Raw genomic sequence first — 27977 nt, 5'->3', positions numbered from 1 at the left:
AAATATCTAGCTTTTAATAAGTGTTTAATAAACATTAGATATTATTATTATTATTAGTATAGTGAGTCAAATCCCCAGTTATGAATCTATACTTATTATTTCTATATTTATAGGAAGCTAAATGCTGAGGACTTATCTAAAGATTTTATTGATTTCACTCATAATTTATATAATTCAGTTCATTATTCTAGAAGAAGAATGAATTAATAAAAATTTTATATTTCTCTGTGAAGCTACAATAAGCCATGGAAAGAATAAAGTGCCTAATAAATCAAATTTTCCAACTATCTGGACTTGATGAGCAAATTGGCTTAGCCAAGAAGAAAACAAACCCAAGGCCCTTTCGTATTTGTTTGAATTCCCTAACTTTGTTTCCAAGCTCTTTTGTGGGGACAAGAATAAAAAAAAAATTGTGGGAAGATTTTTTTTCCCCTTAATTATCTTTAGTTTTCAACTTAAATGTCAATAAGTCCCAGAAGCTGCAGGTCACCACTGGGATTCAATAGGAAACCCCAATTCAAGACACATAGTTTTCAATTGTATCAGAATGTGTTCTTGGAATCAAATCAGAAAATCTTGGAGTCTGGGGAACTCTTTTCTTTAAAGCTCTCCCCACTCATTGTTTTCCCCTCATGTCTTTAATGAATTGGTCTGGCTTCCATCCACATAGACCAGATTGTGAATAATGAAAGAAAATTAAGAAAGGAAAAAACTGAAGTTATTGATTTAGCTTGGGGGAATTTTTTTTCCCCTGAGATTTCTGACCCAAACCCCGCAAATCAACAACAACCCCAAACCCCAAATGACACACCATGTTTAGAGACAATCTTCAGTACCAACCTTGCTCAAGAAATGGTTGTCTGTGCTATCAGGGTTTTACAGAGGGGCCCTGAATTCTCCATAGCACTTGATCATTTCATGATTTGGGGGGTCTAAAGCCAAGTGCCTGAAGGCTCTCTTCTAAACCACATTTTGTGAAGGACAAAATGCTCTGGAGTTAATTGAAGAAAGACAGTGTGTTTATTAATGAGGGACTCATGCTTGCTGTGGTCACTCCTGGGTCCAGTGGAAGCCTCCCAACTCTTTCCTTTTCCTCTTGGTCTTGTTAGCAAAGGCCCTGCTCTCATTAACTGGCCTTAAATAGTAAGGTGTTATGAATTGTTCACAGACAAACCAATAATTAAAAAAAAAAGACACAGGGCAGTCCTCCGCCATACGGGCTCCCCCGGGAGGCCTAGCTCTCGCCCTAGGAGAAGCGGCCCCACCCGCCTGGTTTCTAACCAGGTGGCCTCAGCTACTTGGAGATAAAGGTGCCCTCGTGGTGGGTGCAGAAGTTAAGTCCTGCAGACGCCAGCCACCTTTGCAACCCGCGGGATCCCTGAGCGGCTTGGCCCGCCCCGCCGGAACCGGCAGTCCTCCAACATACAGGCTCCCCCGGGAGGCCTAGCTCTCGCCCTGGGAAAAGCGGCCCCACCCGCCCGGTTCCTAACCAGGCAGCCACAGCTACTCGGCAATAAAGGTGCCCACGTGGCGGGTGCAGAAGTTAAGTCCTGCAGACGCCAGCCGCCTTTGCAACCCGCGGGAACCCTGAGCGGCTTGGCCCTCCCCGCCTGAACCGGCGGCGGGTGCAGAAGTTAAGTCCTGCGGACGCCAACCGCCTTTGCAACCAGCGGGATCCCTGAGCGGCTTGGCCCGCCCCGCCCAAACCGGCAGCGGGTGCAGAAGTTAAGTCCTGCAGACGCCAGCCACCTTTGTAACCCGCGGGATCCCGGAGCGGCTTGGCCTGCCCCGCCTGAACCGGCAGTCCTCCGCCATCCGGGCTCCCCCGGGAGGCCCAGCTCTCGCCCTGGGAGAAGCGGCCCCACCCGCCCGGGTCCCAACCAAGCGACCGCAGCTACTCGGCGATAAAGGTGCCCCCGCAGCGGGTGCAGGAGTTAAGTCCTGCTGATACCAGCCGCGTTTGCAAGCCGCCGGCACCCAGTGCGGCTTGGCCCACCCCGCCTGAACCGGCAGTCGGCCTCCACCATCCGGGCTCCCCCGGGAGGCCTAGCTCTCGCTCCGGGAGCAGCCCCCTGCAAGCTAGGCGAACCTTTGACCCATCGGGAGGTTAGGCCCAGCAACCTGCGGAGTGATAGAGGTGCCCCTCGTGCCTGTTGGGTAGGCGGACCTTTGACCGACCAGCAGAGCAGACCTAGGGCCTGCCAGCGTGGTTGACAGATCACACCAATTGGAGGAGGATCACAGCCACTACATGCCCTGCAAGGGTGATTATTCAACTATACAAGAGCAATATAAATAAATAGAGGGAAAATTTCAAAACACAACAGTTTCACCAAGCAGAAAGAAACGCCAGCAGTATGAAAAGACAAGGAAAGAAAGGACCACAGGCAATGCAGGTCAACTCAACTTTAGAAGAGGTAATAGGTGCAACAGATGGAATGTCAGATAGAGAGATCAGGATATACATGCTTCAGATGATCTGGAGTCTCAAGGAAGACATGAGACAGCAAAATCAGATAATGAAAGATCACATTGACAAACAAATCCAGGAAGTAAAAGATCAATTTCACAGGGAGATAGAGGAAATAAAAAACAAACAAATAGAAATACTAGAATTGCAGGAAAAAATAAACCAACTTAAAAACTCAATTGAGAATACTACCAGCAGAGTAGATCACTTAGAAGAGAGAACATCAGACAATGAAGACAAAGTATTTCAACTGGAAAAGAACATAGACAGCTCAGCAAGTCTGCTAAGAAACCATGAACAAAACATCCAAGAAATATGGGACAATATCAAAAGACCAAATTTAAGAGTCATTGGGATACAGGAAGGCACAGAGCTCCAAACCAGAGGAATACACAGCCTATTCAATGAAATAATACGAGAAAACTTCCCAGACTTGAAGAATGAGACAGAATCCCAAATCCTAGAAGCCTACAGGACGCCGAATGTACAAAACCATAAGAGATCCACACCTAGACACATTATAGTGAAGATGTCCAACATACAGAATAAGGAAAGAATTTTAAAAGCTACAAGGGAAAGGAAGCAGATTACATTTAGGGGTAAACCAATCAGGATAACAGCTGATCTCTCAACACAGACTCTGAAAGCTAGAAGATCCTGGAATAACATATTTCAAACACTGAAAGAAAATGGGTTCCAACCAAGAATCGTGTATCCGGCAAAATTAAGCTTCAGGTTAGAAGATGAAATTAAAACCTTCCATGATAAACAAAAGTTAAAAGAATTCGCAGCTAGAAAACCATCTCTTCAAAAAATCCTTGGCAAAACATTGCAGGAAGAGGAAATGGAAAATAACATTGAAAACCAACAATGGGAGGTAGGACAGTAAAGGGGGGAAAGTAGTCAAAGAGGATAACAAATCAGGTTTAGTAACATCAACAAACAAATATGGATAGAAGTACAAACCATATCTCAATAATAACCCTAAATGTCAATGGCTTAAACTCACCAATTAAGAGACACAGGCTAGTAGAATGGATCACAAAACAAGACCCAACAATATGCTGTCTACAGGAGACGCATCTGATAGAAAAAGATATCCATAGACTGAAGGTGAAAGGTTGGGAAAAATCATACCACTCATATGGACAGCGGAAACAAGCAGGCGTGTCCATACTCATATCTAATAAAATAGATTTCAAGCCAAAGCTAATCAAAAGGGATAAAGAAGGACACTTCATACTGCTCAAGGGAACCATAAACCAACAAGACATAACAATCATAAATATATATACCCCAAATAATGGTGCAGCGGTGTTCATCAAGCAAACTCTTCTCAAGTTCAAGAGTCTGATAGACCACCATACAATCATCATGGGAGACTTCAACACACCTCTCTCAACACTGGACAGATCTTCCAAACAAAAGTTAAACAAGGAAACTATAGAACTCAACAACACAATTAATAACCTAGACTTAATTGACATATATAGACTTTACCACCCAACATCAAGTAGTTACACTTTTTTTTCAGCAGCACATGGAACCTTCTCAAAAATAGACCATATATTATGTCACAGGGCAACTCTTAGACAATATAAAGGGGTAGAGATAATACCATGCATCTTATCTGATCATAATGGAATGAAACTGAAAATCAATGATAAAAGAAGAAAGGAAAAATCAAGCATCACTTGGAGAATGAACAACAGGTTGCTGAATGACATATGGGTTATTGAAGACATCAAGGAGGAAATTAAAAAATTCCTAGAGTTAAATGAAAACACGGACACAACATATCGGAATCTATGGGACACATTGAAAGCAGTCCTAAGAGGAAAATTCATTGCTTGGAGTTCATTCCTCAAAAAAAGAAAAAACCAACAAATAAATGATCTCATACTTCATCTCAAAATCCTAGAAAAAGAGGAGCAAAACAACAGCAAAAGAAGTAGAAGGCAAGAAATAATCAAAATCAGAGCTGAAATTAATGAAATTGAAACAAAAGAAACAATTGAAAAAATTGACAAAACTAAAAGCTGGTTCTTTGAAAAAATAAATAAAATTGACAGACCCTTAGCCATGCTAACGAAGAGAAGAAGAGAGAGAACCCAGATTACTAGCATACGGGATGAAAAAGGCAATATCACAACAGACACTTCAGAAATACAGAAGATAATCAGAGACTATTTTGAAGCCTTATACTCCAATAAAATAGAAGATAGTGAAGGCATAGATAAATTCCTTAAGTCTTACGATCTGCCCAGATTGAACCAGGAGGATATAGACAACCTAAACAGACCAATAACAATAGAAGAAATAGAAGAAACCATCAAAAGACTACCAACTAAGAAAAGCCCAGGACCGGATGGGTATACAGCAGAGTTTTACAAAACCTTTAAAGAGGAACTAACACCAATACTTTTCAAGCTATTTCAGGAAATAGAAAAAGAGGGAGAACTTCCAAATTCATTCTACGAGGCCAACATCACCCTGATTCCGAAACCAGACAAAGACACTTCAAAGAAAGAAAACTACAGACCAATATCTCTGATGAACCTTGACGCAAAAATTCTCAATAAAATTCTGGCGAACCGGATTCAAATACATATCAAAAAAATTATACACCATGATCAAGTAGGATTCATCCATGGGATGCAAGGCTGGTTCAATATACGGAAATCAATAAATGTTATCCACCACATCAATAGACTAAAAAATAAGAACCATATGATAGTCTCGATAGACGCAGAAAAAGCATTCGACAAAGTACAGCATCCCTTTATGTTCAAAACTCTAGAAAAATTAGGGATAACAGGATCATACCTCAACATTGTAAAAGCAATATATGATAAGCCACAGGCCAGCATCATTCTGAATGGAGAAAAATTGAAGGCATTCCCTCTAAGATCTGGTACAAGACAGGGATGCCCTCTCTCACCACTTCTGTTCAACATAGTCCTCGAAACACTGGCAAGAGCAATTAGACAGACGAAAGAAATTAAAGGGATAAAAATTGGAAAAGAAGAACTTAAATTATCACTATTTGCAGATGATATGATTCTATACCTAGCAGACCCAAAAGGGTCTACAGAGAAGCTATTAGAGCTAATAAATGAATTCAGCAAAGTGGCAGGATATAAAATCAACACGCATAAATCAAAGGCATTCCTGTATATCAGCGACAAATCCTCTGAAACGGAAATGAGGACAACTACTCCATTCACAATATCCCCCCAAAAAATAAAATACTTGGGAATCAACCTAACAAAAGAGGTGAAAGATTTATACAATGAAAATTACAAAACCCTAAAGAAAGACATAGAAGAAGACCTTAGAAGATGGAAAAATATACCCTGCTCATGGATAGGCAGATCCAACATCATCAAAATGGCGATATTACCAAAAGTTCTCTATAAGTTCAATGCAATGCCAATCAAAATCCCAGCTGCATTTCTTGTAGAAATAGATAAAAGAATCATGAAATTCATATGGAATAATAAAAGACCCAGAATAGCAAAAACAATACTAAGCAGGAAGTGTGAATCAGGCGGTATAGCGATACCAGACTTCAAACTATACTACAGAGCAATAGTAACGAAAACAGCATGGTACTGGTACCAAAACAGGCGGGTGGACCAATGGTATAGAATAGAGGACACAGTAACCAATCCACAAAACTACAACTATCTTATATTTGATAAAGGGGCTAAAAGCATGCAATGGAGGAAGGATAGCATCTTCAACAAATGGTGCTGGGAAAACTGGAAATCCATTTGCATCAAAATGAATCTGAATCCCTATCTCTCGCCTTGCACAAAAGTTAACTCAAAATGGATCAAGGAGCTTGATATTAAATCAGAGACACGGCATCTGATAGAAGAAAAAGTTGGTTATGATCTACATACTGTGGGAGCAGGCTCCAAATTCCTCAATAGGACACCCATAGCGCAAGAGTTAACAACTAGAATCAACAAATGGGACTTACTCAAACTAAAAAGTTTTTTCTCAGCAAAAGAAACAATAAGAGAGATAAACAGGGAGCCTACATCCTGGGAACAAATCTTTACTCCACACACTTCAGATAGAGCCCTAATAACCAGAATATATAAAGAACTCAAAAAATTAGACAATAAGACAACAAGTAACCCAATCAATAAATGGGCAAAGGACCTGAACAGACACTTCTCAGAAGAGGACATACAATCAATCAACAAGTACATGAAAAAATGCTCACCATCGCTAGCAGTCAGAGAAATGCAAATCAAAACTACCCTAAGATACCATCTCACTCCAGTAAGATTGGCAGCCATTAGGAAGTCAAACAACAATAAGTGCTGGAGAGGATGTGGGGAAAAGGGCACTCTTGTTCATTGCTGGTGGGACTGCAAATTGGTGCAGCCAATTTGGAAAGCAGTATGGAGATTTCTTGGAAAGCTGGGAATGGAACCACCATTTGACCCAGCTATTCCCCTTCTCGGTCTATTCCCTAAAGACCTAATAAGAGCATGCTACAGGGACACTGCTACATCGATGTTCATAGCAGCACAATTCACGATAGCAAGATTGTGGAATCAGCCTAGATGCCCTTCAATAGATGAATGGATTAAAAAAATGTGGCATTTATACACAATGGAGTATTACTCTGCATTTAAAAATGACAAAATCATAGAATTTGGAGGGAAATGGATGGCATTAGAGCAGATTATGCTAAGTGAAGCTAGTCAATCTTTAAAAAACAAATACCAAATGACTCCTCTGATATAAGGGGAGGAAACAAGGACAGGGTAGGGACGAAGAGCTTGAGACGAAGATTTTCATTAACAGGGTTGAGAGGTGGGAGGGAAAGGAAACGAGAAGGGGAATCGCATGGAAATGGAAGGCGATCCTCAGGGTTATACAAAATGACATATAAGAGGAAAGGAGGGGTAAGACAAGATAATTCAAATGGAAGAAGTGATTTACAGTAGAAGGGGTAGAGAGAGAAAAGGGGAGGGGAGGGGAGGGGAGGGGGGATAGTAGAGAATAATATAGACAGCAGAATACATCAGACACTAGAAAGGCAATATGTCAATCAATGGAAGGGTAACTGATGTGATGCAGCAATCTGTATACGGGATAAAATTGGGAGTTCATAACTCATTTGAATCAAACTGTGAAATATGATGTATGAGGAACTATGTAATGTTTTGAACGACCAACAATAAAAAAAAAAAAAAAAGAAATACCAAGCAATGTTGAAAAGTGAAAAAAAAAATAAATTAAAAAAAAAAAAAAAAGACACAAATGAGCCGTTTTCTTTTGCCTACTGGAAGTGGAAGATGAATGATGCTTGATTCATTACATTATGATGGAGAAGAGCCCAGATGAGCAGCTGGGTGTTGCCTTCAGGGACCTGGAGTAGAATCAATGGGCATTTGCCAATTTCCACTGAAAATATTCAGAAAATTACTTTAAGATCCTCTTTGGCGATAATAATATAGGCAACTATAAGACCGGCTATCCAAGCTTGGGTGATTTTCTTTTTTCATCTATTTTCTATGTTTTATTTTTCGAAGAAAGAATTTTCTGGTATTTTTCTGTTTATAAAGTGCTTCCCACACATTTCCTCATTTAATGGTTATGACCCATAGTGGTGTTATTTTACTGAGAAATCTAGGTCAGGAGAGGTTATGAGTTAGTGTACTTCAGGCCTCTTGTCTCAAGATCCAGGCTGATTTTTCTTATCTGAGGGCTCTTTCATCAAGCTGTCACTTTTAAGTGATCTGCTAACACTTTTAGTTATGCTAGAGGTATCTCTCTTCCAAATTGAAAGACAAGCCAAGTGAACACAGATTAAAAAAAAAAATCTTGAACTCAGAGTGACATTAACAAACCATCAGCTCTATCAGTGGTGTAAGGGACCATAGGATGGTAATTCTGAGACCAGGTTATTCTTTTTGGTAAATGATCCCTAACATTTTACTGATTCATAAGTAACCACTTCCTTAAATAAATGAGTTATCCTTATGTAGTTATCTTGGAGAATGTAACAGGAAGCACATGGGTTCAAAGATAAGCAGTCTATGAGTGCTTCATTGATATTTAATTGGTTGAGGAAGACATCAAATTATATTTTTTTTCATATTGTTACATTTTTTTCCATTTCCATCATCTGTGTGGAGTAGGACTTTGAAGGCATTACTTATTTTTCTATATTCTGAAGCAGATTCAAAACAAGGTCAAGGCCTGGAGATGTGGCTCAGCGGTAGCGCGCTCGCCTGGCATGCGTGCGGCCCGGGTTCGATCCTCAGCACCACATACCAACAAAGATGTTGTGTCCGCCGAGAACTAAAAAATAAATATTAAAAAAAAAAAAAAAAAAAAAAACAAGGTCAAGAAAATTCTATCTGATGGCTGATTTCTTGGGTAGGTCCCTGGGATGGTGAACGATGGTGTCCCTTCCAGATACCTGCCTTTGTTCCTCAGCTGACACAGAGGTGTAACCTTACTTCCAACTGATCTTCTGTCTTGTACTTAGCAACACAACACAGCCACTCTCCAGGTACTTTTCAGGAAATGTTGAAGCTCATGGTCACATAGTATTTAGCACAAGTGAATTTGAGAGAAATAATGATTAGAATAAATGATTGAAGGACATTCAGTTCATTTATTCATCCAAAGATCCTAAAATTTGCTACTGGATTTAATCAGATCAGCAGAGAATGAGTACAGGGACACTATTGGTCCTTTCGAATTGAGTTTTGGTATGACATCTTATAGGGCTGTTATAAAACAGAGCTCTAAAAATCTTATTTTTATTTTCTTTGTACCAATGACTTCTTTGTGAGATGTTCTTAGAGAAATTAATGTCTGAGCCAAGAATAGGTAGTACTTTTACTTTTTCCAAAAAATTGATTTTGTGAGATAAAGGGCACTAGACAATTCTTCTTCCTTACAGAATTTACACTCCATCTTGGGCAGGTATGTGGGTTATCCTATTTTGCATTTTTATTATCATTCTTGACTGTGGTTAATCACCACCCTTGCTTCTACACTTTTTACTCTACTTTTAAAATTTAAAATAAATTTAAATTAATCATAAAGTTTCATTCAGAAAGACAACTTTTTTCTGTTGTACATTCTTGAAAAGTTATTCTTAGATGTAAATATTCTTGCAGGTCTGAAAATGTCTTTATTTTCCCTTCATACTTGATTGTTTGCTTTCTTGGATATTAACTTCTAAGTTCAAATTCATCTCTCATTAAACCTGAAAGGCATCATCCCAAGTCTTCTAGCATCCTTGTTGCTGATGAAAAATTTCATGTTGGTCTGATTCTTATGTCTCTGGGCTTAACCAATTTTTTTCCCCTTCTGAGAGATTTGAGGATCACCTCCTAGTCTTCAGAGCTAAAAATTTTATGAAAATTTGTGGGTCTCTTTCCATTCATCCTGATTGTCATTTAATGGCTCTTTCACTTTGGAGAGTTATGGCTTACTCTAGTGCAGAGTTCTTTGTTTATTTGATTATGTCTTCCTGTCCATTGCCAGTGTTCCACTCCCCCAAGTTTTCTTTTCACATTTTCCTTTTCTTTGTCATGTCAATATATATTTTAAGAGATTTCTTTAATCTTATCTATTCTTGTTTGTTTATTAAATATCTTTAATTTCCAAGAATTCACTCTTGTTTCCTTTGTATCAGTTTGTTTTTGTTTCATGGGTGATATGTCTTCTTACATATCTTCAAGGTACTAATTAGAATTAGAAAAATCAACCCCCTCTCCACCTGTCTTCAGCATTATCTCTTTCTCGAGGTTCCTTTTTTTTTAAAAAAAAAATTGTGTTCATTTTTTTTTTCAGCTATCTGGTGACTTTTGATTACTGGTTTATATTTTTAAGTGAAGAACTGGCTAGGCTAGTGCAGTTGCAAAATTCTTTTTCTTTATTAGTCCTCTCCTTTAAATAGGAAGATCAGAGAGTAGCCAGCTGTCAGGCCTTTCTATGGGAATGGCAGGAGTCTGGAAAATTCCATGACTGGCAGGCTTTATTAAAGTCTACTATAGCTATTATAGAGGGTCAGAGCTGCTTTCCTCTTAGGCCTGTGCACACACTCTTGGTTTCCTCCTCTGGTATGTTGGGCAAAAAAGAGGAAGTGTGGGAAGGACTATCTGGGTCCAGTATTATACAATTGCTCCGATGACATTCCAAAATTAAGGTAATAATATAATTTATTATCCACTTTGAGACACTTTGAGAAGAAAGGGGACCCTATCAATTATTTCACAAAGCTAATAGGCCTAGATTTGTACTGTCACCCTGTCTATAATACACTCTCAATTTTTATACTTACTCTGAATTTGGGCTGCTCTGGGGGCTCTCCTGGGAAGACCATTCTCCTAATTCTGTTGCTGGAGTTATTCCTATCTTTTTAATTTCTCAGTCATAATGATCCATTTACTTTCTAATTTATTTTCTGAGCTTCCTTAAAAATTTATGTACCTCTGCTAGCCATACTTTTGCTTTGTAGCACTGTTCTGTTTTTATTCTTAAAAAACGTTTTCTGTAATTTCATTGGGACTTGAGAAGTTAGGCAGGTAAAGAGCATACTCATTTTTCCATTTTAAATGGGAAGACCTTGTATCTCTTTGACTGTACTTTACCCTTGGTGATATACCAGGTTTTTAAAAACGATTTTTATATTTTATATTTAAAAAGTGATCCTCATATCTCACTTCTCTTCTTTTTGGAGTCACACAAATTTATTGATAATTGTTCAGGAGTGAGTTTATGCTGGTCATTCACAAACCCCATGGTGACCACTTTCCTATTGAGATTACGTCTGGAAAGTCCCATGATGCCTATGAGATATTAGTTTAAGTCACTGAGCTGCTAAGCCATTCTCACTGGGAGTTGTTGCTGGGGTTTATTTCTACTTTCCTTTCTTGTAAGATGTGAATTATTGTCATGGGGGATTTATATCCCCTCATATATTCTGGTGGCATATATAAGAAAGTTAATCCCTGCAAAGATAATTCAGGTTTAGCATAGTTAGGTTAAAGGCAGAAAGGTGGAGGGATTTAGAACCAAAGTAAGAATTCTGCAGAGCTTAGTGAAGTAATGTGAAATCTGCCAGAATTAATCATAAAGGTTCATTCAGAAAGACAGTAATTACTGGAAATATAGAAGCAAAGATTAAGACTTAATCATAAGAATTTAGGAGCAAAAAAAGAAGACTGTTAGCTCCAACCAGATCTTATGGGACAAGGGCAATCTTGGACACCAAACTGACCCATCATAGAAATTACTTGATCATTTTTGTGGGAGGGCTGGTCTCAATCCTTGTAGAGTGTGGTTTCATGAAATCACTGGATAAATGGCACCTACTTACCTCATAGAGTAAAGATTTTGGTATTTAGAGTAGATAAAATTAGGTAAGGAGCTTCCTGTTCTTGGATGTGCATCATACAAATGTAAAATTTGAAAATTATTGCCATCTGAATATGCATGATCTAAGCTAAGGCCAATAAATATTCAAATTAGTATATAAGATTTTTTTTTTTTTACTTAGAGCCAAATTTAATTCATAAATTAGATGGGCCAAGTTAACTTTTGCCATTTAGAAAGATCTTTTCACCTCCACCCTACCAATAATATCCATTATTTTCCTGTCATCTGTTTTACTACTCCTGGGTTAAGATAGGGATGTATAAATAAATTATCTAGAGTTTTAATCTTTTAAATAATTTCATCCTCTGAAATACCATTTTGGGCTTTGAGTTTTTTGCTCTTTGTGGAGAATCAGAAAAAAGAATTGTTCTTTCATAGCTAGGATTTGAAGTGGGTTTTTTTTTTTTTTTTTTTTTTTGGATTGTTGGTTGGTTGAGGATTGCTTCCTGGTGGGTTCTGGATTTTAGAGTCATCCACATCAGGGGTGGGCCCGCTCAGGTGTTGTCAGCTGTTGACCTCAGTTCAATATTGTTCTTATCAGCAATTAGGTGAGTCAGACTAGAAAACAGGAACAATCACAGGGCCTGACTACTCATAGGCAAAAAGGAAACCACATAGGTGGGTGCCAAGCAAACAAAACACTCTACAGATGGTAGAAACCCAAGTGTCACCTTGAAAACAGGGTGTCATGTGTCAGGAGCAAGCTTCAGAGGTGACATTAAGGTTTGGAAGATGAGCCACAGGAGCCAAAGAAACATTTAGATTCTTCCTGGACTTCCTGGAAAAATTAGTTCTTACAATTCAGGGTGTCTGGCATGCAGAGGGTGGTGCTAAAGTCTAAGTGTATCCTTCCTTCCTTCCTTCCTTCCTTCCTTCCTTCCTTCCTTCCTTCCTTCCTTCCTTCCTTCCTTCCTTTCTTTCTTTCTTTCTTCTCTCTCTCTTCATCTCGCTCATCTTTTTCTTTTTCCTTCTGCTTGCAGCTCTACTCTGTCCTCTTGGTTTGCCTTCCTCAGCCCTGACATGTGCCTCCAAGTTACTTTCCACCCTCAAGATCTTCTTTGTCTCTGTGATTGTATGTACCTTCTATAAACTCTTATCTCTACCCCTATACCTATACCTTTTACCTTGTCCTGTACTCAGTTAAAGAACTGTGGGATTAAGGAAATCCCAGGTGAGTGGGTTATGTCACTTACCATGAGAGGCCACCATTTGCATGGGTGAGAATTTTACTGACTCTTTTCTGATAGAACAAAGTTTATTCTATCAGAAACCTTTGTTCAACTCTGGTAGTAACTCTCCAAGTAAACATGAGACAAGAACTTGCTACCTTCACTATAAAACATGCACTGTTGGTATTTCTGGGCACTATTTTTTTTTTTGCCCTTTACAAAATTTTATTTGTGCACTATCATAATCTTTGAGCTTATTGCTCTTTTATTTTGTTATTTGTACTGGTGATTGCATTTGCTTTCTGAAGAGATTTTACTTTTTGGTTATTTCTAATTAAAGGTCTCAGTCTCTTAATCATATGACATTTTTGCTGTCTCACTTCTGTATGCTTCTATTTAGCTGTATTATATTTTGTAAAAAAAAAAATCTCAGGGTACATTTGGTTTTCAGTGACTCCTTCTCCTTTAATAATGACCTGAAATTAAGGGAAAAGGTCTTTGTGGAGTGGAAAGGACATAGGAACTGGAGGCACATAATGTTTTGCTTTATGTTGGGCATCAAAAAGATAATGAGAAACATTTCAGCTTTCCATTTTGAGACTTTCCAATGCAGGTTCCAATATTTAGGCTAGAAAAAGGCCATTGCCCTTCGATTTCAAAGAAAAGAATTCTTGTAATGTTGACAAGAAAGTAACCTGAAAGATTTTATTTTAATGAGTTATATATTGCTGAGGGTTTAAAATTTGATTTCATACCTGATTTTTCTTTCTCTTTAGAAGTGGAACGGATTGTAAAAGCCAATGACCGTGAATATAATGAAAAGTTCCAGTATGCGGTGAGTAAAACACACAGCACATACATGCTAGGGTAGGTCTGACCTTAAGGACTATAAGTGGGATCACGCCTTCTAGGACCTTATGACCTTACTATAAACTTTCTTTGTTGGCCTGTTTCAAAAGCAAGGTGTCAGAAGTTTCTATAAATACATATTTTTGTAATGTTTACACACTTATTTCTCTTCTGCACTAAGATTGGTTGGTGTGCTTATTGGCTTTGTGAGATGATGAAATATCTTCTGTATCAAGAATTGATAGTTCATTTGGTGCCCATCTGGGTTCAAGAACAATATGAAAATGGCCCTTTTTGATAGTATGTAGTGGTGGAAATGGTAGTAGTGGCTGATAGTTGATGAATGGCATTTGAGGGATTTTTTTTCGCAGTAATTCATGATGAATGTGGAAAAGTATATTTAGAATAAAGTTCCCAGGCTCTGAATAATTATATTTACAAAGTGAATGGTGAGGATCATTAGGTTCATTAGGCTTATACTGAACTACTTTTTCTTTTAAATGAGTTTTCTTCATTTATATAAGAAGTATTTATTAAGAGTCTACTAAGTGACTGGCACTGTTCTAGGAACTTGGGACACATTAATGAATGACTTTGTGAATTATATTATGGCCTATCATAAATATTTTGTGATCTATGTCTCAATATGAAGTTTCTATATAGAGTCTTTTAAAAGCTCTAACATGGGCAACTGGCAGAATCAATCACTTCTATAGGCGATATGTGGCCTACAAGACCTGCTATAATGTTGAGTGTGTCAGTGCATTTAATGAAAAAAGAGTCTCCATTCAAAGAGGGGTGTGATGGCCATTAAAACAAAAATATGAGAGTCATGTGGGCAAACCTGGGCACTAGCCAGAGGAGAGTTTTGGTCAAGGAACTTTGTAGTATTTTTTTCCCATGGGTGGGCCTTTTCCTGTATATATGGATGGATGCATTGGACAATATAGCTTGACACTATTAAATATGCAGCAGAGCTATCTAACACTTCTCTTTCCTCATTCTGTGCTAGTCATGAAAACTTGTGATTATAGTTTGATTTTCAATGTAGGCTGCCCCACAGGGAGTCAATATGCTGTTTCTATGACAGATTTTTCATTGTAAAACAATGTTGACACTTTGATTTTATTCATCAGTCTTGTGAGCTTTGTTAAAGTAAGTCTGCCCTTGAGAAGAGGAATCCCCTTCAGAAGGGTGATGCATGTGTGTGTCTTAGCCTGAGAAGGAGAAACTGTTATTCTCAAGGTGATAAATGCCACTCTGTGTGGTCTCCTGACATAAGATCAATTAGCCCCTCTGGTCATCTCCAGGTGATGCCTTTCCACCCATTCTACATCCATTCTTTTAACTGTAGAGGATGACTCTTGAAAGCCTTGATTAAGCCGCTCAGTTTATGCCAAAATCATCCAATGCCCAACCAGAGGGAGGAAAAACAATAATAACTAATCTGCTATAGGTATAATTATACATGTAAGTATGTGGCTGTTTATTTTCTAATGTATAACAAGTGTTTTCGTTCTGTGAGCAGTAACTCTAAAAGTGCTTTCTAAGATGACAGCCTTTTCTATTTACAGTTATTTTTTTGCTTAATATATGAGATTTTTCAAACTTCTACAGAAGTTTGAGAAATAGTGTGACACCTTTGTGCCCACCACTCGGGTTGAGTAGATGTTAACTTACCAGATGATTTCAGATCGTTCTTTTCAAAGTAATGATATGCTAGTGCTACAAGGATAGTTCATCTTTCATGATAGTGAGCAAAAGCACACATGTGTGCAACTCTAGATGTGTTTTCTCTTTTGTTTCCTAATAACAAAAGGGCAGTAGAACAGTATTCCACAACAATAGCAGGTTCTACAAAGCAGCTCAGTCTCTGAGTGCAAACATGTCAGAGCAAAAGCAAAATCCATTATGGATTGGCAAGACCAAGAATGACATGAAAAATGGAGGAAGGGAAGCTGAAAAAAAGCGAGGGGCACAGGTATCTCAACTGCAATGTCCACTGTTGTGGCTCAGTGGGAAAGAGCAAGCACCTGGCCTTTCCTGGGGACTCCCAATGCAGTGAGCTGTGCGGCTTATCTTAGCCACAGTTTGTTCTGCTACAAATGGAGACTAATAAAAGCACATATTTCATAGAATTATTGTAAGGAGTAAGGTAGAATAATACACAACATGCCTTGGTCATTTTTGCTTAGTCTTGCCCAGCTTTAAAGGATATCATCCTAAGTGCAAGTAGATTTGGAGAGACCCCCCAATAGATCCCAGGCAGGATGCTTATATCAGTTGGAGAAGTATTCTTCCCACCAAAAGACTGAAAAATAAATGCAAATAAGCCCAAACTTGTCATGAAAAAGATGAGAGGAGAAATGGTGAAGGCCCTCAAATGAAATGGAGAGAGTGTTTTGGGATAAGATAGACCCTAGTGTGAATCTTTTTTCTCTATTTTAATGATTAACTTGTGATTTCGATCTCTTTATTTTTCTGAGCATCAGTTATTTCACCTGTGGCCTGAAGAAATTTTTTCTCATGAGATTATTTACTGAAGGGTTATATCAGTTAATTAATATAAAATATTTGATAATAGTAACACTAAAATTTATTAGATGATTTACTATGTAACAGGCCCTGTGGTACACCTTTTGTATGGATTTCTCTATTAATCCTCGGTTTCTCTTAATTGTAAGAGAAAAATGGCTCTGGGAAAATAATCACAATAAATTTGGATTACTTATAAAGAACTGGATGAAGTAAGATATTTGGTGATAGTAATGTTAAGATGTGACTGAGGAATAGGCTAAACTTATAAACTGTTTGCAGCTGATACTATGTCCCAGATTGAGCAAATATGTGATTCTGAAGGTGTGGAAGCTGCTAATAAATTATGTAGATTATACAACAGTATAAAAAACAATGTACCTAAAACAAGAAGAGGAATAATAGTACAAACAAGTGTGGTTGTAGAGATTCCTTCCAAAATGAGCCATATTAAAATGATAATAGTTTAATGAGATATTTATTGATTACCTACTGTTGTGCAAAGCATTTGCTGAGTTCAGAATTTTTCCTACAATGTCAGCACGAATATCGATAGATAGATATATGGTGTGATAATATCAGTAGTAATAAATGTAGCTATAATAGCAATAATGGTTTAAAACATGTGGTTCTCACCAAATGAAAGTCATAGTTGTAAGTACTTTACTATATTAAACTTATTTACTTTTACAACTCCATGAAGTACTTTTATCATCTCACTTTTGTACATTAAAACATTGAGACATAGATATCTTACCTAAGGGATTTAAGGTTATGTAAGTAGATAATGGGTTCTACTCATGTGGTTGTCAATCCAGCTGTGTACCAGTTGCTTTGGAAAAATAAAAATAGTGAAAAACCGATGACTTTTCAAACAATCAAGTTATAAAGAATGTCTTGATATCTTACATTTAACTGCAATTTTCTCTATAGCTTTGGCTGATAATTTTTTCAGTAAAGTTTCATTATGCTTTATAAATAACCACCAACCCACAAACAAAATGCCCAGCAAGATATAGATGAGGCTCCATTTAGTAACTTGTCTCAATCATACAAGTAAAAGATGGCAGTGTTGAAACTCTAATTGGCCAGATTCCAAAGTCTTGTGTGTATGTGTGTGTGTGTGTGTGTGTGTGTGTGTGTGTGTTTTCCACGATATCATACTATTATTTTGACCCATCCTGGCAAACAAATAAGCACAATAAAACCAAAACAACAACCCAATTACTCTAATCTCCTTTGCTTCCCTCATGTACCCATTGGCAAAGTTTTTATACCCAAAAGACAAGATAAAGGGAGATAGAAAATTTTACAAAGTGGCCTTAGAATTTTACAAAGTGGCCTTATCTTTAGCATTTGTATATATGAATTGAGCAGGAAAATTTACATAAAACTCAGATAAATGGTGCAATTTCCACAGACACTAAGCTAATAAAGTAAGCTTTTTTCCTTGAAGGCTGAAGGAAGATATTTCAATACATGGAGAAACTTAATTTATCACCAAACTCTAAAGCTGCAAAATACATTATAAGACATAACACAGGCTTAGAAAATGATCAAAAGCACTTTGGATAGATAAAGAAGATAAAGGATTTAGAACATAAACAAAAGACAAGGTTAATGATTCTAAGTAAAATTAATTGGTAAACCAGACATGATATTGTGAAAATTGGAAGGTGGGAAGGAAAATTAATTATAAGAGGAATTTCAGACTGCCAAGAGTTGTAGAAAAAAGTGGGATTGGAGAGAGGAGAGAGTGAGCCAAGTGCTAGAATGAGTATTCTCATTAGAAGAGAGTTCAAAGTTTTCTTGGTTAATAAAATGAATGCATAATAGAAGTAATGAGAATAGTTGTATTAAAATATGTTAATATTAAAAATGTTTAGTATGTGTGAAAGAGCCAAGCAGTCAGACTCATTATCCCTGGTAAAAGGAGTTTAAAATGAATGGAAGAAGTAGTGTAAACAGTTGTAGTTTTATGAAAAGGTGTGAATGACAAGAAATGTCAGAAAAAATTTTGGGTTAATTATGGCTATTTTGTAACTCATTTAAAAATGAAGAAATAATGATGGAAAATATTGGTTTCTACTGGTTCTTGTTCTCTCTAGTTGTGGCCCACGCAAGCTCTTTCCCTACTTTTTTTGAACTTTGAATAATTTGAGAAAGGAGATGAATTCGTCAGTGATGAGAAAGTTATTCCTCCTCAAACTCAGAAACTTCAGAAAAACTGACTACTTTATCTGAATATCTCATGCACTTAGGTAGATGGGAGATTTTTTTTTTTCCCCTCCTGAGCTGAATTTTTGATCCTGCCTGGGAAGTACATAGGCTTTTATAAGTTGGTGAGATGTAACTAAAGAATTTTCAGCTTATAAAGAAGGCCTTCCATCCAAAGTCATGATTCTAACACTAGATTCCTAGGATTAATATGCCTAGTTGACAAATGGTTATTGGATGGAATCTATTGTTCTTCTTATGACTTTTGTGATTGGTGGAATATGCTCATTTGGACTTTCCAAAGAGTGTTCATTCAGTGCAACAAATATGGCTCAGTACCTCCAGCTCCCAGCAGTCATTGCTATAACAGACCCTTCTGTTTCCCTTTCATTCATTTCAACAGGGCTTTGTGTGTGTTTCCATAGTCACGTTGCTTTTCTCTTGACTTAGAATCTAACCTTAAGAGTAGAGTAGAAAAATATGGTCCACCATCATTGTTTTTACCCACCCCCCCAGAATCACCAAATATTTTATCAAATTAATTATAGTTGTACCATTAAAACTTTATTTTTAATAATTTTTCAAAAATAATATTTTGACAAATTCATAATAATTGTACAAATTTATATGGTATGATGTGATGCTTCAGTTCATGTAGACATTACGTAATGATCAAATTAGAGTCATTGGCATATTCATCACCTGAAACTTTATTATTGCTTTATTGGTTCACTGTCTTTCTAGTATTTCACTATTTTTCTAGTATGTGAGCTTCAACAATCACCGAACCTCTTTAGGTCCTCACAATCTTTGTAGGTCTACATTATAATGATGTGTATGTATCTTTTCTGAGAAAAGATTGGCATAACAGTAAAATTTCTCATTTATATACATATCAGTGAATACATAATCCAGTATATCTTTTTAAAATAGAAATAAACAATTCCTGAAATTTGATATTCACAATGTGCCTACTCTATAACTAGTAACATGTATGATTATTGCTTTATTTACTTTCCAAAGAAGATGTGAGGCAATGTGCAAAAATTATAAAGCTCAAAGTGATAAAAATACATGAAGAAACTGGTATGTGCAGCGTATTTTTAGTGGGCGAAAAAGTTCATGATGGAAGGACCTATGTGTGTAAACTAGCTGTGTATTGAGTGCTACTGGGCTTATTAAGAAATGGAGACAAATTCAGATTTTTACCTTCAACAAGTATACATAATCTACTCATGAAGAGAAGACCACTGGGCTGGGGATGTGGTTCAAGCGGTAGCGCGCTCGCCTGGCTTGCGTACGGCCTGGGTTCGATCCTCAGCACCACATACCAACAAAGATGTTGTGTCCGCTGAAAACTAAAAAATAAATATTAAAATTCTCTCTCTCTCTCTCTATCTATCTCTCTCAAAAAAAAAAAAAAAAAAGAAAAGAGAAGACCACTACACTAGAATGAACCTAACAATAGATAATAATGAAAAGGTAATACTAAATTTCCATTGGGTTATGTGGCCTGTAAATGTTAGGGAGAGCTCAATGTGAATGTAAATGTTTGAGGAAATTTTGCCAGAGGATATAGGAAACTATTCCAGTACTGTTTCTTTATTTGTACTACAAGGAGAGGTCTATAGTCGGACTTAAATGGAAGTAAGGGTGTGTCATGGAAAATCATGGTTCAGGTAGGTGAGACCAGACTGTTCAAAAAATGTGAATATGAAGTGACAGGTTCTCAGGATCTGGGTGTCACAAAGTGAAAAAGGGTTAATGTTGGCCTTCAGATTAAATAGACCCACCACCCAAAAGGAAATGCCCAAGTTAATGTGGAATAGAGTTTGGGTGTGACGAGAGTTGTAGATTAGAAATATCAGATGGAGGGAGATGCTTAAGGCTAAGAGAAGGATGAAACTTGTTAAGGAGCGATGGCAGTATGGGAACTTTCAGGCTCACTGAAATTAAATTATGCATTTTCAAATCAATCGTTTGCATCTTTGGCTTTTCAGATTCATAAGAAAGGTAAAACCCTAAATGTTTTCCTTGGGAGACCTTTGGGATATCAATATGTTGGGCACAATCCATCCTGCTTTTTAAAAAATATTTTTATTAGTTATTGATGGACCTTTGTTTTATTTACTTATTTATATGCTATAAACCCAGTGCCTCACATATGCTAGGTAAGTGCTAGCCACAACCCCAAGGGAGCCACAACCCCAGCCCCTCATCCTGCTTTCATGAGAAAGTTGGGTTTCTCCTTTTCTCCTTGGGCAGTGTGGTTGTACTGTGAACATCCTGTTGATCCTTACTAGCAGGCCTGATAACCAGAAGAGTGCATGTACCAGCTGACAAGTAGAGATGATGATAAGCAGAATGACAATTTGGAATTGATCATAAAAAGTGCCAGGAACTTGCATTGTTATGAGTTTTTGGTTGTTAGTTGTTGCTTCTTTGTATTGGGGCATTGTAGTTCACATTGATAATGTTTGATATTACCAGGGTAATAGTGATTTTTAAACAAACATCAAAAATGCTTTTTTTAAATTTGCCTTCTGTTTTGTGTGTTGTTAATACCTGTGTATATTATTCAAAGTTACATATAGCAGAGATTTTATTTTTTCTTTTATAAATAATTTACTTGGAGAAGGAAATATTTTTTGGACAACTCTAATTCATTTTCTTTCTGGATTCAAAGGTTTAAAGGCATAAATGTTTTATCTTCCTGATGTTCGATTTGTGTAGTTTTTTTTTTAATCTATCAATTCGATTGATTCCTTGCTTCCTTAATTTCATTTGCCTGTTTTGCGAGGCAAATTTAAACAAAACTACAGGTTTGACTTTTATTTTTATTTTTTCTTTCTTTATTGTAATGATATGAAACTGAAAGGTATCCAAGCAATATGTAATTGGAATTGAGTTAAATTAAGCAATTTTCAATGGTAGAATTTTGGAGCACTATTATAGACTGGATATCATGAAACAAATTTCAGCTAAGACTGAGAAATGAAAAGATGGAGCTGGAAGAAAAGAAACTTCCCTTGTGGACCGAGAACTACAAATTCAGTTTCCTTTGTTTGTAGATGGTGTATGATAGTATCCATAAATCATCACACAGATGAAATTGGGCAAGTTCAGTAACAACTGGGAAGTTAACAGAAAAACCACCAACCCCAACGGTCTCTGAGTAGTTTTCATCCTGTTTTGTTATTTTTTCCCCCCCTAGACCAAATAATCTGGTTCTGTAATCATATTGCTAAAAGATGGTGACTTATCATGCCTTCCATATTTTGGTTGAAAGATTAATCAAATCATCAACAAAAAAATGTGGTCTCTAATTCATGTTCACTGTTATGAAACCTGTGCTCAGATCACTGATTTTCTATGTGCTTCTCTCTATTTTTTTTGACAAAAATTGCATATATTTATTGTGGGATATCATGGAATGGCCAAATCAAATTAATTAGCATATGCATTCCCTTACATACTTATTATTTTTTTTTATGGTGAAAACACCTAATGTCTACTTTCACAACAATTATCAAGTATACAAAATAGAGCTTCTTACAAAAGTAAGCTATTTAGACATTAAAATTAAACCTGAGGATACTTTAAAAATGATTCTAGGAGTTAGTTAGAGGCTATCTATGTGTGCAGAAATGTTATGTGTGCTTGCATGAATTTGTAGTTAAGGATATGCATAGAGCTTTGTAAGAATGCTTTGGCTTGAATTAAGCAATTAAGTATAGGACAGCAATCAGATTCATATGTCTGGATTGATAATCTACATCTCCAGCTGCTGCTACCTTTGTCTGGACATCTCAGCAGTCCTAATTGTTCAGGATTTAATGTGAACTTCTTAGTTGTCAAGAAGCATGTGTTCTCTACTGTGAGACAAGAGCACACTATTCCAGCTGTGGCCATTCAGGTGTTATCCAGGTATGTTGGAGATGATGACATCATTCTGTGCCAATTGTCTGAAAGTACAGGGAAGAAGAATTGTTTTAGTCAAAAGGAAAAAGCTGACTGACTGCTACTGTAAATTTAGTTTATGCTTATTGTAGAAACTCAGTGTGGAATTAACCTTTAAAGCTTTCCCATACAGTTCTCTTTACAGAATTCTAAACTGCATATCCAGCCTGGGCTTATATCCCTTTAGAGGAGCAGAAATCACTGCTTTGCAAAATAGCTTTTCTGTCTTTGGGTAGTTTTAATCATTAGATAATTTTAACATCAAATGAGCCAAATGAATATTCTTTTACTTTGTTTTCCACTGGTTTTTGCTTTCCTTCAGAGGTCAAAGCGGAACTAATGTGTCTCCTTTTTTATAAGACAATCCTTCTGATATTTGTGTTTACAATGTCAAACAAGAGTTTACGAAGTAGACTAATCTCCAGGACAATCATCTGTCATTTCTTTTTCTTTTCAAAGAGTTTCAGATTTTCTATAACTTCTTACAGGGAGGTTCTCCAAAGTCAAGTACAATATTTTAGAAGTTATTAAGTAGAGAAAAAATTATTCATCCAGCCTAAATTTGCACTAGTTTATTGGAGATTATTGATTCCTATTAATATAATTTTCAAGGACTGACTTAACCTGTCATTAAATCCCTTTTATTATTGTATCACATGTGGTCTTACTGAACATGTCTTCTGTATCTCCAGCAATATGAAAATTAATGGATCTAGTGAGTCAGAGCTCTAGGGGTGGAGTCCAAGCATTTTCTTAAAGTTCTGTAGGTGATTCTAATGGACAACCAGTATTAAGAATCCCTGATCTAAGTTAGTAAAAATAATCATGTTGAGCCCAACACTCTTAAAGGCATAGCCATGTGCCTTATTCTGTATCACTACAGACCTAGAGGTTGCTTTGGGGTGCTTAAACATTCATTGCACCTTGTTTATTTAACTAGATTCAATTTCTATAATTAATGGACCTTGTCACCAACCCAATATTTGTTCAGTTATGTTGTATGATTGCTTCTGGTCTTAATAAACATAAAAGCCTTTAAAAAATTTATTCTAGTACTGGTTCAGATGACTTTTATATGGAAGCAGAAGGATAGAATGAATAACTGAATGTTGAAGTCATGTTTCTATGATTTTTGCAAACCACTTAGTTCCATGTTTGATATTTCAAACACTCTTGTAGACAAAAAGACCACAAAAACGCCATTGTCCTAAGCAAAACATTTTTGAGGTTAGGAGTATAAACGGGCAGATCCTCTTTATAATATTTTGCAGAGAAAGCATAATTCATATTTTTCTAGATGAAAAGAGAAGCGAAAGGAATATTTGATTTTTCTTCTTTCTTGAATTCTAATATGAGAAAAATCAATAAACTGCCTGCATGCTAAATAATGTGAAAAATATATATTTATGTTAGTGCCCAGTTTTTTTTCTTGGTTTTGTACTAGAAATTATTGAGTTGAGTTGTGGATTATGAACACTGATGTTAACTAATTTTTTATATATAAACAAAATTATTTTATCTACTATAAATTTTGTATTTTTTCTAATTATTTCTATTTGCCATGTGTTGAATAATTATTTAATGTGTATTACTTTAACAATGCTTTAGAGACTTAAATTATAAAATCAGTCCCAGCCCTTTGAGAGTTTACTATCCACTTGGGGTTTTTGGATTATTTTATATCTGTACATAAAATAACCATATAAGACATTGTAAAGTTAAGTATGAAAATTAGTGATGTTAGACTTATAAATAACATCTTCACTCTAACTGGGTGAGGAAAACAATTTTCTAGGGAGGGATAATTTTTCTTTTTCTTGAAGTAGTTCACATTGATAATAAATATCTTTTTAAAATATTAAGGAGTGATAAAATACCACATTTCATTTATATTATAAGAATGGTCTGACTTAGTTTGAAAGTCTAACAGTTTGCACTATACCGTGAATTTTATCTGAATTTGGGAAACTATTTAGCTATTCAAAAAGCCAAGTGCCAGTCACCTTGAAGCTGATCTAAGCCTAAACTAGTTAAAAGAAAATGAGCTCATTGAAAAGTCTGTCTGGGATATACAGGAACTGAATGTTTTGAATCTGACAGGCAGTTACATTTTGTTGTTTATTAAATTCAAATGTGGATTATATACATCATTATTAAAACCAATACTTAAGGTATTTTGACATTGGGATAGTTCTGAATTTATGTTTTATTGAAACTAGTTATAGTGCTGGGCTTGGTGTAATCCTTGTACATGTCTGTAATCCCTGTGGCTCAGGAGGCTGAGGCAGGCGGATCATGAGTTCAAAGCCAGCCTCAGCAAAAGGAAGGTGCTAAGAGACCCTGTCTCTAAAAAAAATACAGAATAGGGCTGGGGATGTGGTTCAGTTCAATCCCTTGTACCTGCCCGCCCCCCCCCCCACCAAAAAAGTTCTAAGTAATTTCCTGAAACCATTCAGAGTCTGTATTCTATTATCTGTTCAATGATGCCTGCCTTTTGGCCAGGTACCTTTTTATAAAGGGATTCCTCCTGCCCCCTGCTTCCTTCCCATGCTGCCAAACTCCCCTTTGCATCCACACAGCTATGGAATTTCCTTAATGGTTCCTTTGTTTCCCAACTTCCTACTTGATCCAATCTTCATTTACTAGAGCTTAAATTGAGATATATGAAAAGAAATCTATGATTTTTTTCGATTTTTTTCATCCAGTACATTTTTCTTAAAAAATGAAGAAAAAACTCCAGAAAAAATATCTTCAGTGAATCAAAAGGATTCACCTCTGACATTGATTCAGCCCCACAGTCTCTTGGGAGAGATCAAATACCTCTCAAGGTTTATAATTTACACTACACAAATACCTCTCAAGGTTCATGATCTACACTGCACAAATGGGACTTTACTGGATTTGTACTAATTTAACTTAATTATTTTCAGAGGATTTTGAAAAAGTTACATGTGGTCTTTCCTATATCATAGCGATTTGAGCCTATGAAAATTTGTGGGTTATTTAATACTCTGCTTCTTGAAGCGTGGTCTCCAGACTTGAGACCAGCATCATTGACTTCACCTGGAATTTGTTAGAAATGCAGACTATCAGGCCCCACCACAAAACTGCAGATGTAATATTGCATTTTAACAAAATCCACAAATGATTTATCTTGCGTGTTTGAGTTTCAGAAGCATTGGATTTTACTTCATTTAGGAGTGGCCGGAAGATTTTGGCAAAAGCATAAAGCAGGGGAGGGGGAATAAGTATATAATTACCTACCAAGCACAATGCTAAATAATCTACCCTTACTATCTCTTTTGATCTTTGATTTCACTCTGCATGGTAGATAATATTATGCGAATTTCACAAGAAGGGGAACTAAGGATTGGAAGAATTAAGTGACTTTTCCAAGGTTACTTAGTTGGTAAAATATGGAGTCACCTTTTAGATTCAACCCTTACTTTTTCTATTACTTGTTATCTCTTGGGACAATTGGTGCTCACTAGAGTAATTTTGAACTGGATTGTTTTTTTCTTTATAGTAAATATGACTAAGATATTTTTTGGGGAAATGGATTTAAAAGGTCTTGAAGTTTTTCTGAAACAAGATTTGTGAGCAAGGTCTTTCTTTTTTAATCTATGCATCCTGAGTTTAAAGGTTAAAGTGTCTCATTACACTACCTCCTTTTAGTTTTCGTATAGAAAAATCTTTATTGCTGCATTATAATTCTATATAATAGTGAGATTCATTGTTAAATATTCATAGATGCACACGATGATATGACAATACAATTTGGTCATTTTAATTCCCCTGTACCTCCTTTCCCCCTGCCTTCCTCTCTCCCCTGGATCTCTTCCTCTACTCTATTGTCTCACTTCAATTTTCATGAGACTCATCCCACTTCCCCACCTTGTTCTGTCTAGTTTCTACATATGAGAGAAAACATATTAACTTGACCTTCTGAGTTTGGCTTATTTTGCTTAACATAATGCTTTCAAGTTCCATCCATTTTCTTGAAAATGACCTAATTTCAGTTTTTTTATGACTGAATACAACATTGATACTGCTGATTATCAGTGATGAGTCCTGCTTTCTCTCATGTTGAAGTTTGAACATTAGAGAAGCATGTGGAAGCGAGCAAATGAAGCAGGGTTTATTTAGAAAGGAGTAACATAGACTTCTCCCCAGAGGGAGAAGGGGGCCATAGCTGGTATCCTGGTATCCCAAGAAGTGAGGTGTTCCGCCCTTTTTATATGTCCTATGCTTTCTTTGTTCTTCTGCCCTCTTCCCCTTATCTTTCTTCTTCCTGCTACATGACTAGGCATTTGACTAGGCTTAAGAAATGCTGGTGGCATGGCCAAAAGGTGGGAAACAGGTGGTCTGAAGGGGGAAGGGCAGGATGGAGCAGCCAAGGGCACATTAATGAACAAATATAGCTTCTTGTATGGAGGGGTAATTCCTGGGACAAGTTACCTTAGCAACAGGTTGGAGCTGGGGGGGATTCTTTTTTTTTTTTTTTGCCTTTATACCTGTACATTTTTTTGCATTACAATTCTTATTACACCTATATAGCACAATTTTTCATGTATATAAAGTAAGCTGACACCCAATTCGTGTCTTCATACATGTACTTTGGATAATGATGTCCATCACATTCCACCATCCTTGCTAATCCCCTGACTCTTCCCTTTCCCTCCCACCCCTCTTCTCTATCTAGAATTCATCTATTCCTCCCATGCTCCCCCTCCCTACCCCACTATGGGTCTGCCTCCTTATATCAGAGAAAGCATTCAGCATATGTTTTTCTGGAATTGGCTAACTTCACTTAGCATTATCTTCTTTAGTGCCATCCATTTACCTGCAAATGCCATGATTTTATTCTCTTTTAAGCTGAGTAAAATTCCATTGTGTATATACACCACAGTTTCTTTATCCATTCATCCACTGAGAGGCATCTAGGTTGGTTCCACAGTTTAGCTATTGTGAAATGTGCTGCTATAAACATTGATGTGGCTGTGTCCTTGTAGTATGCTGTTTTTAAGTCCTTTGGGTATAGACTGAGGAGAGAGATAGCTGGGTCAAATGGTGGTTCCATTCCCAGATTTCCAAGGAATCTCCCCATACTGCTTTCCATATTGGCTGCACCAATTTGCAGTCCCACCAGCAATGTCTGAGTGTACTTTTGGGGATGAAATCAAATTAAAATTTCTTCTCAGCAAAAGAAACAATCTGGGGGCTGAACAGAGAGCCCACATCCTGGGAGCAAATTTTTACCTCTCACACATCAGATAGAGCACTAATCTCTAGGGTATATAAAAAGCTCAAAAAGCTAAGCACTGAAAAAACAAATAACCCAATCAACAAAT

The 27977-nt window shown here is 36.9% G+C and overlaps 1 protein-coding gene across 1 annotated transcript in view; it reads left to right on the top strand.

Moving 5' to 3' along the window:
* Positions 1 to 13109: 13109 nt before the first annotated feature.
* Atp8b4 (ATPase phospholipid transporting 8B4 (putative)) overlaps positions 13110 to 27977 on the top strand; it is a 205962-nt gene continuing 191094 nt past the window's right edge. Inside the window, exons 1-2 of the mRNA XM_077800146.1 lie at positions 13110 to 13113; positions 13842 to 13900. Of these exons, the coding sequence (XP_077656272.1) occupies positions 13110 to 13113; positions 13842 to 13900 (63 nt within the window). The remainder of the gene's footprint in view (positions 13114 to 13841; positions 13901 to 27977) is intronic.

The sequence above is a fragment of the Urocitellus parryii genome, chromosome 6 (genome assembly GCF_045843805.1).
Source record: "Urocitellus parryii isolate mUroPar1 chromosome 6, mUroPar1.hap1, whole genome shotgun sequence".
In the NCBI taxonomy this organism is placed as follows: Eukaryota; Metazoa; Chordata; class Mammalia; order Rodentia; family Sciuridae; genus Urocitellus; species Urocitellus parryii.
Note: the sequence above shows the minus strand (reverse complement) of the source record. Positions and strands in the feature narration are given on the sequence as shown.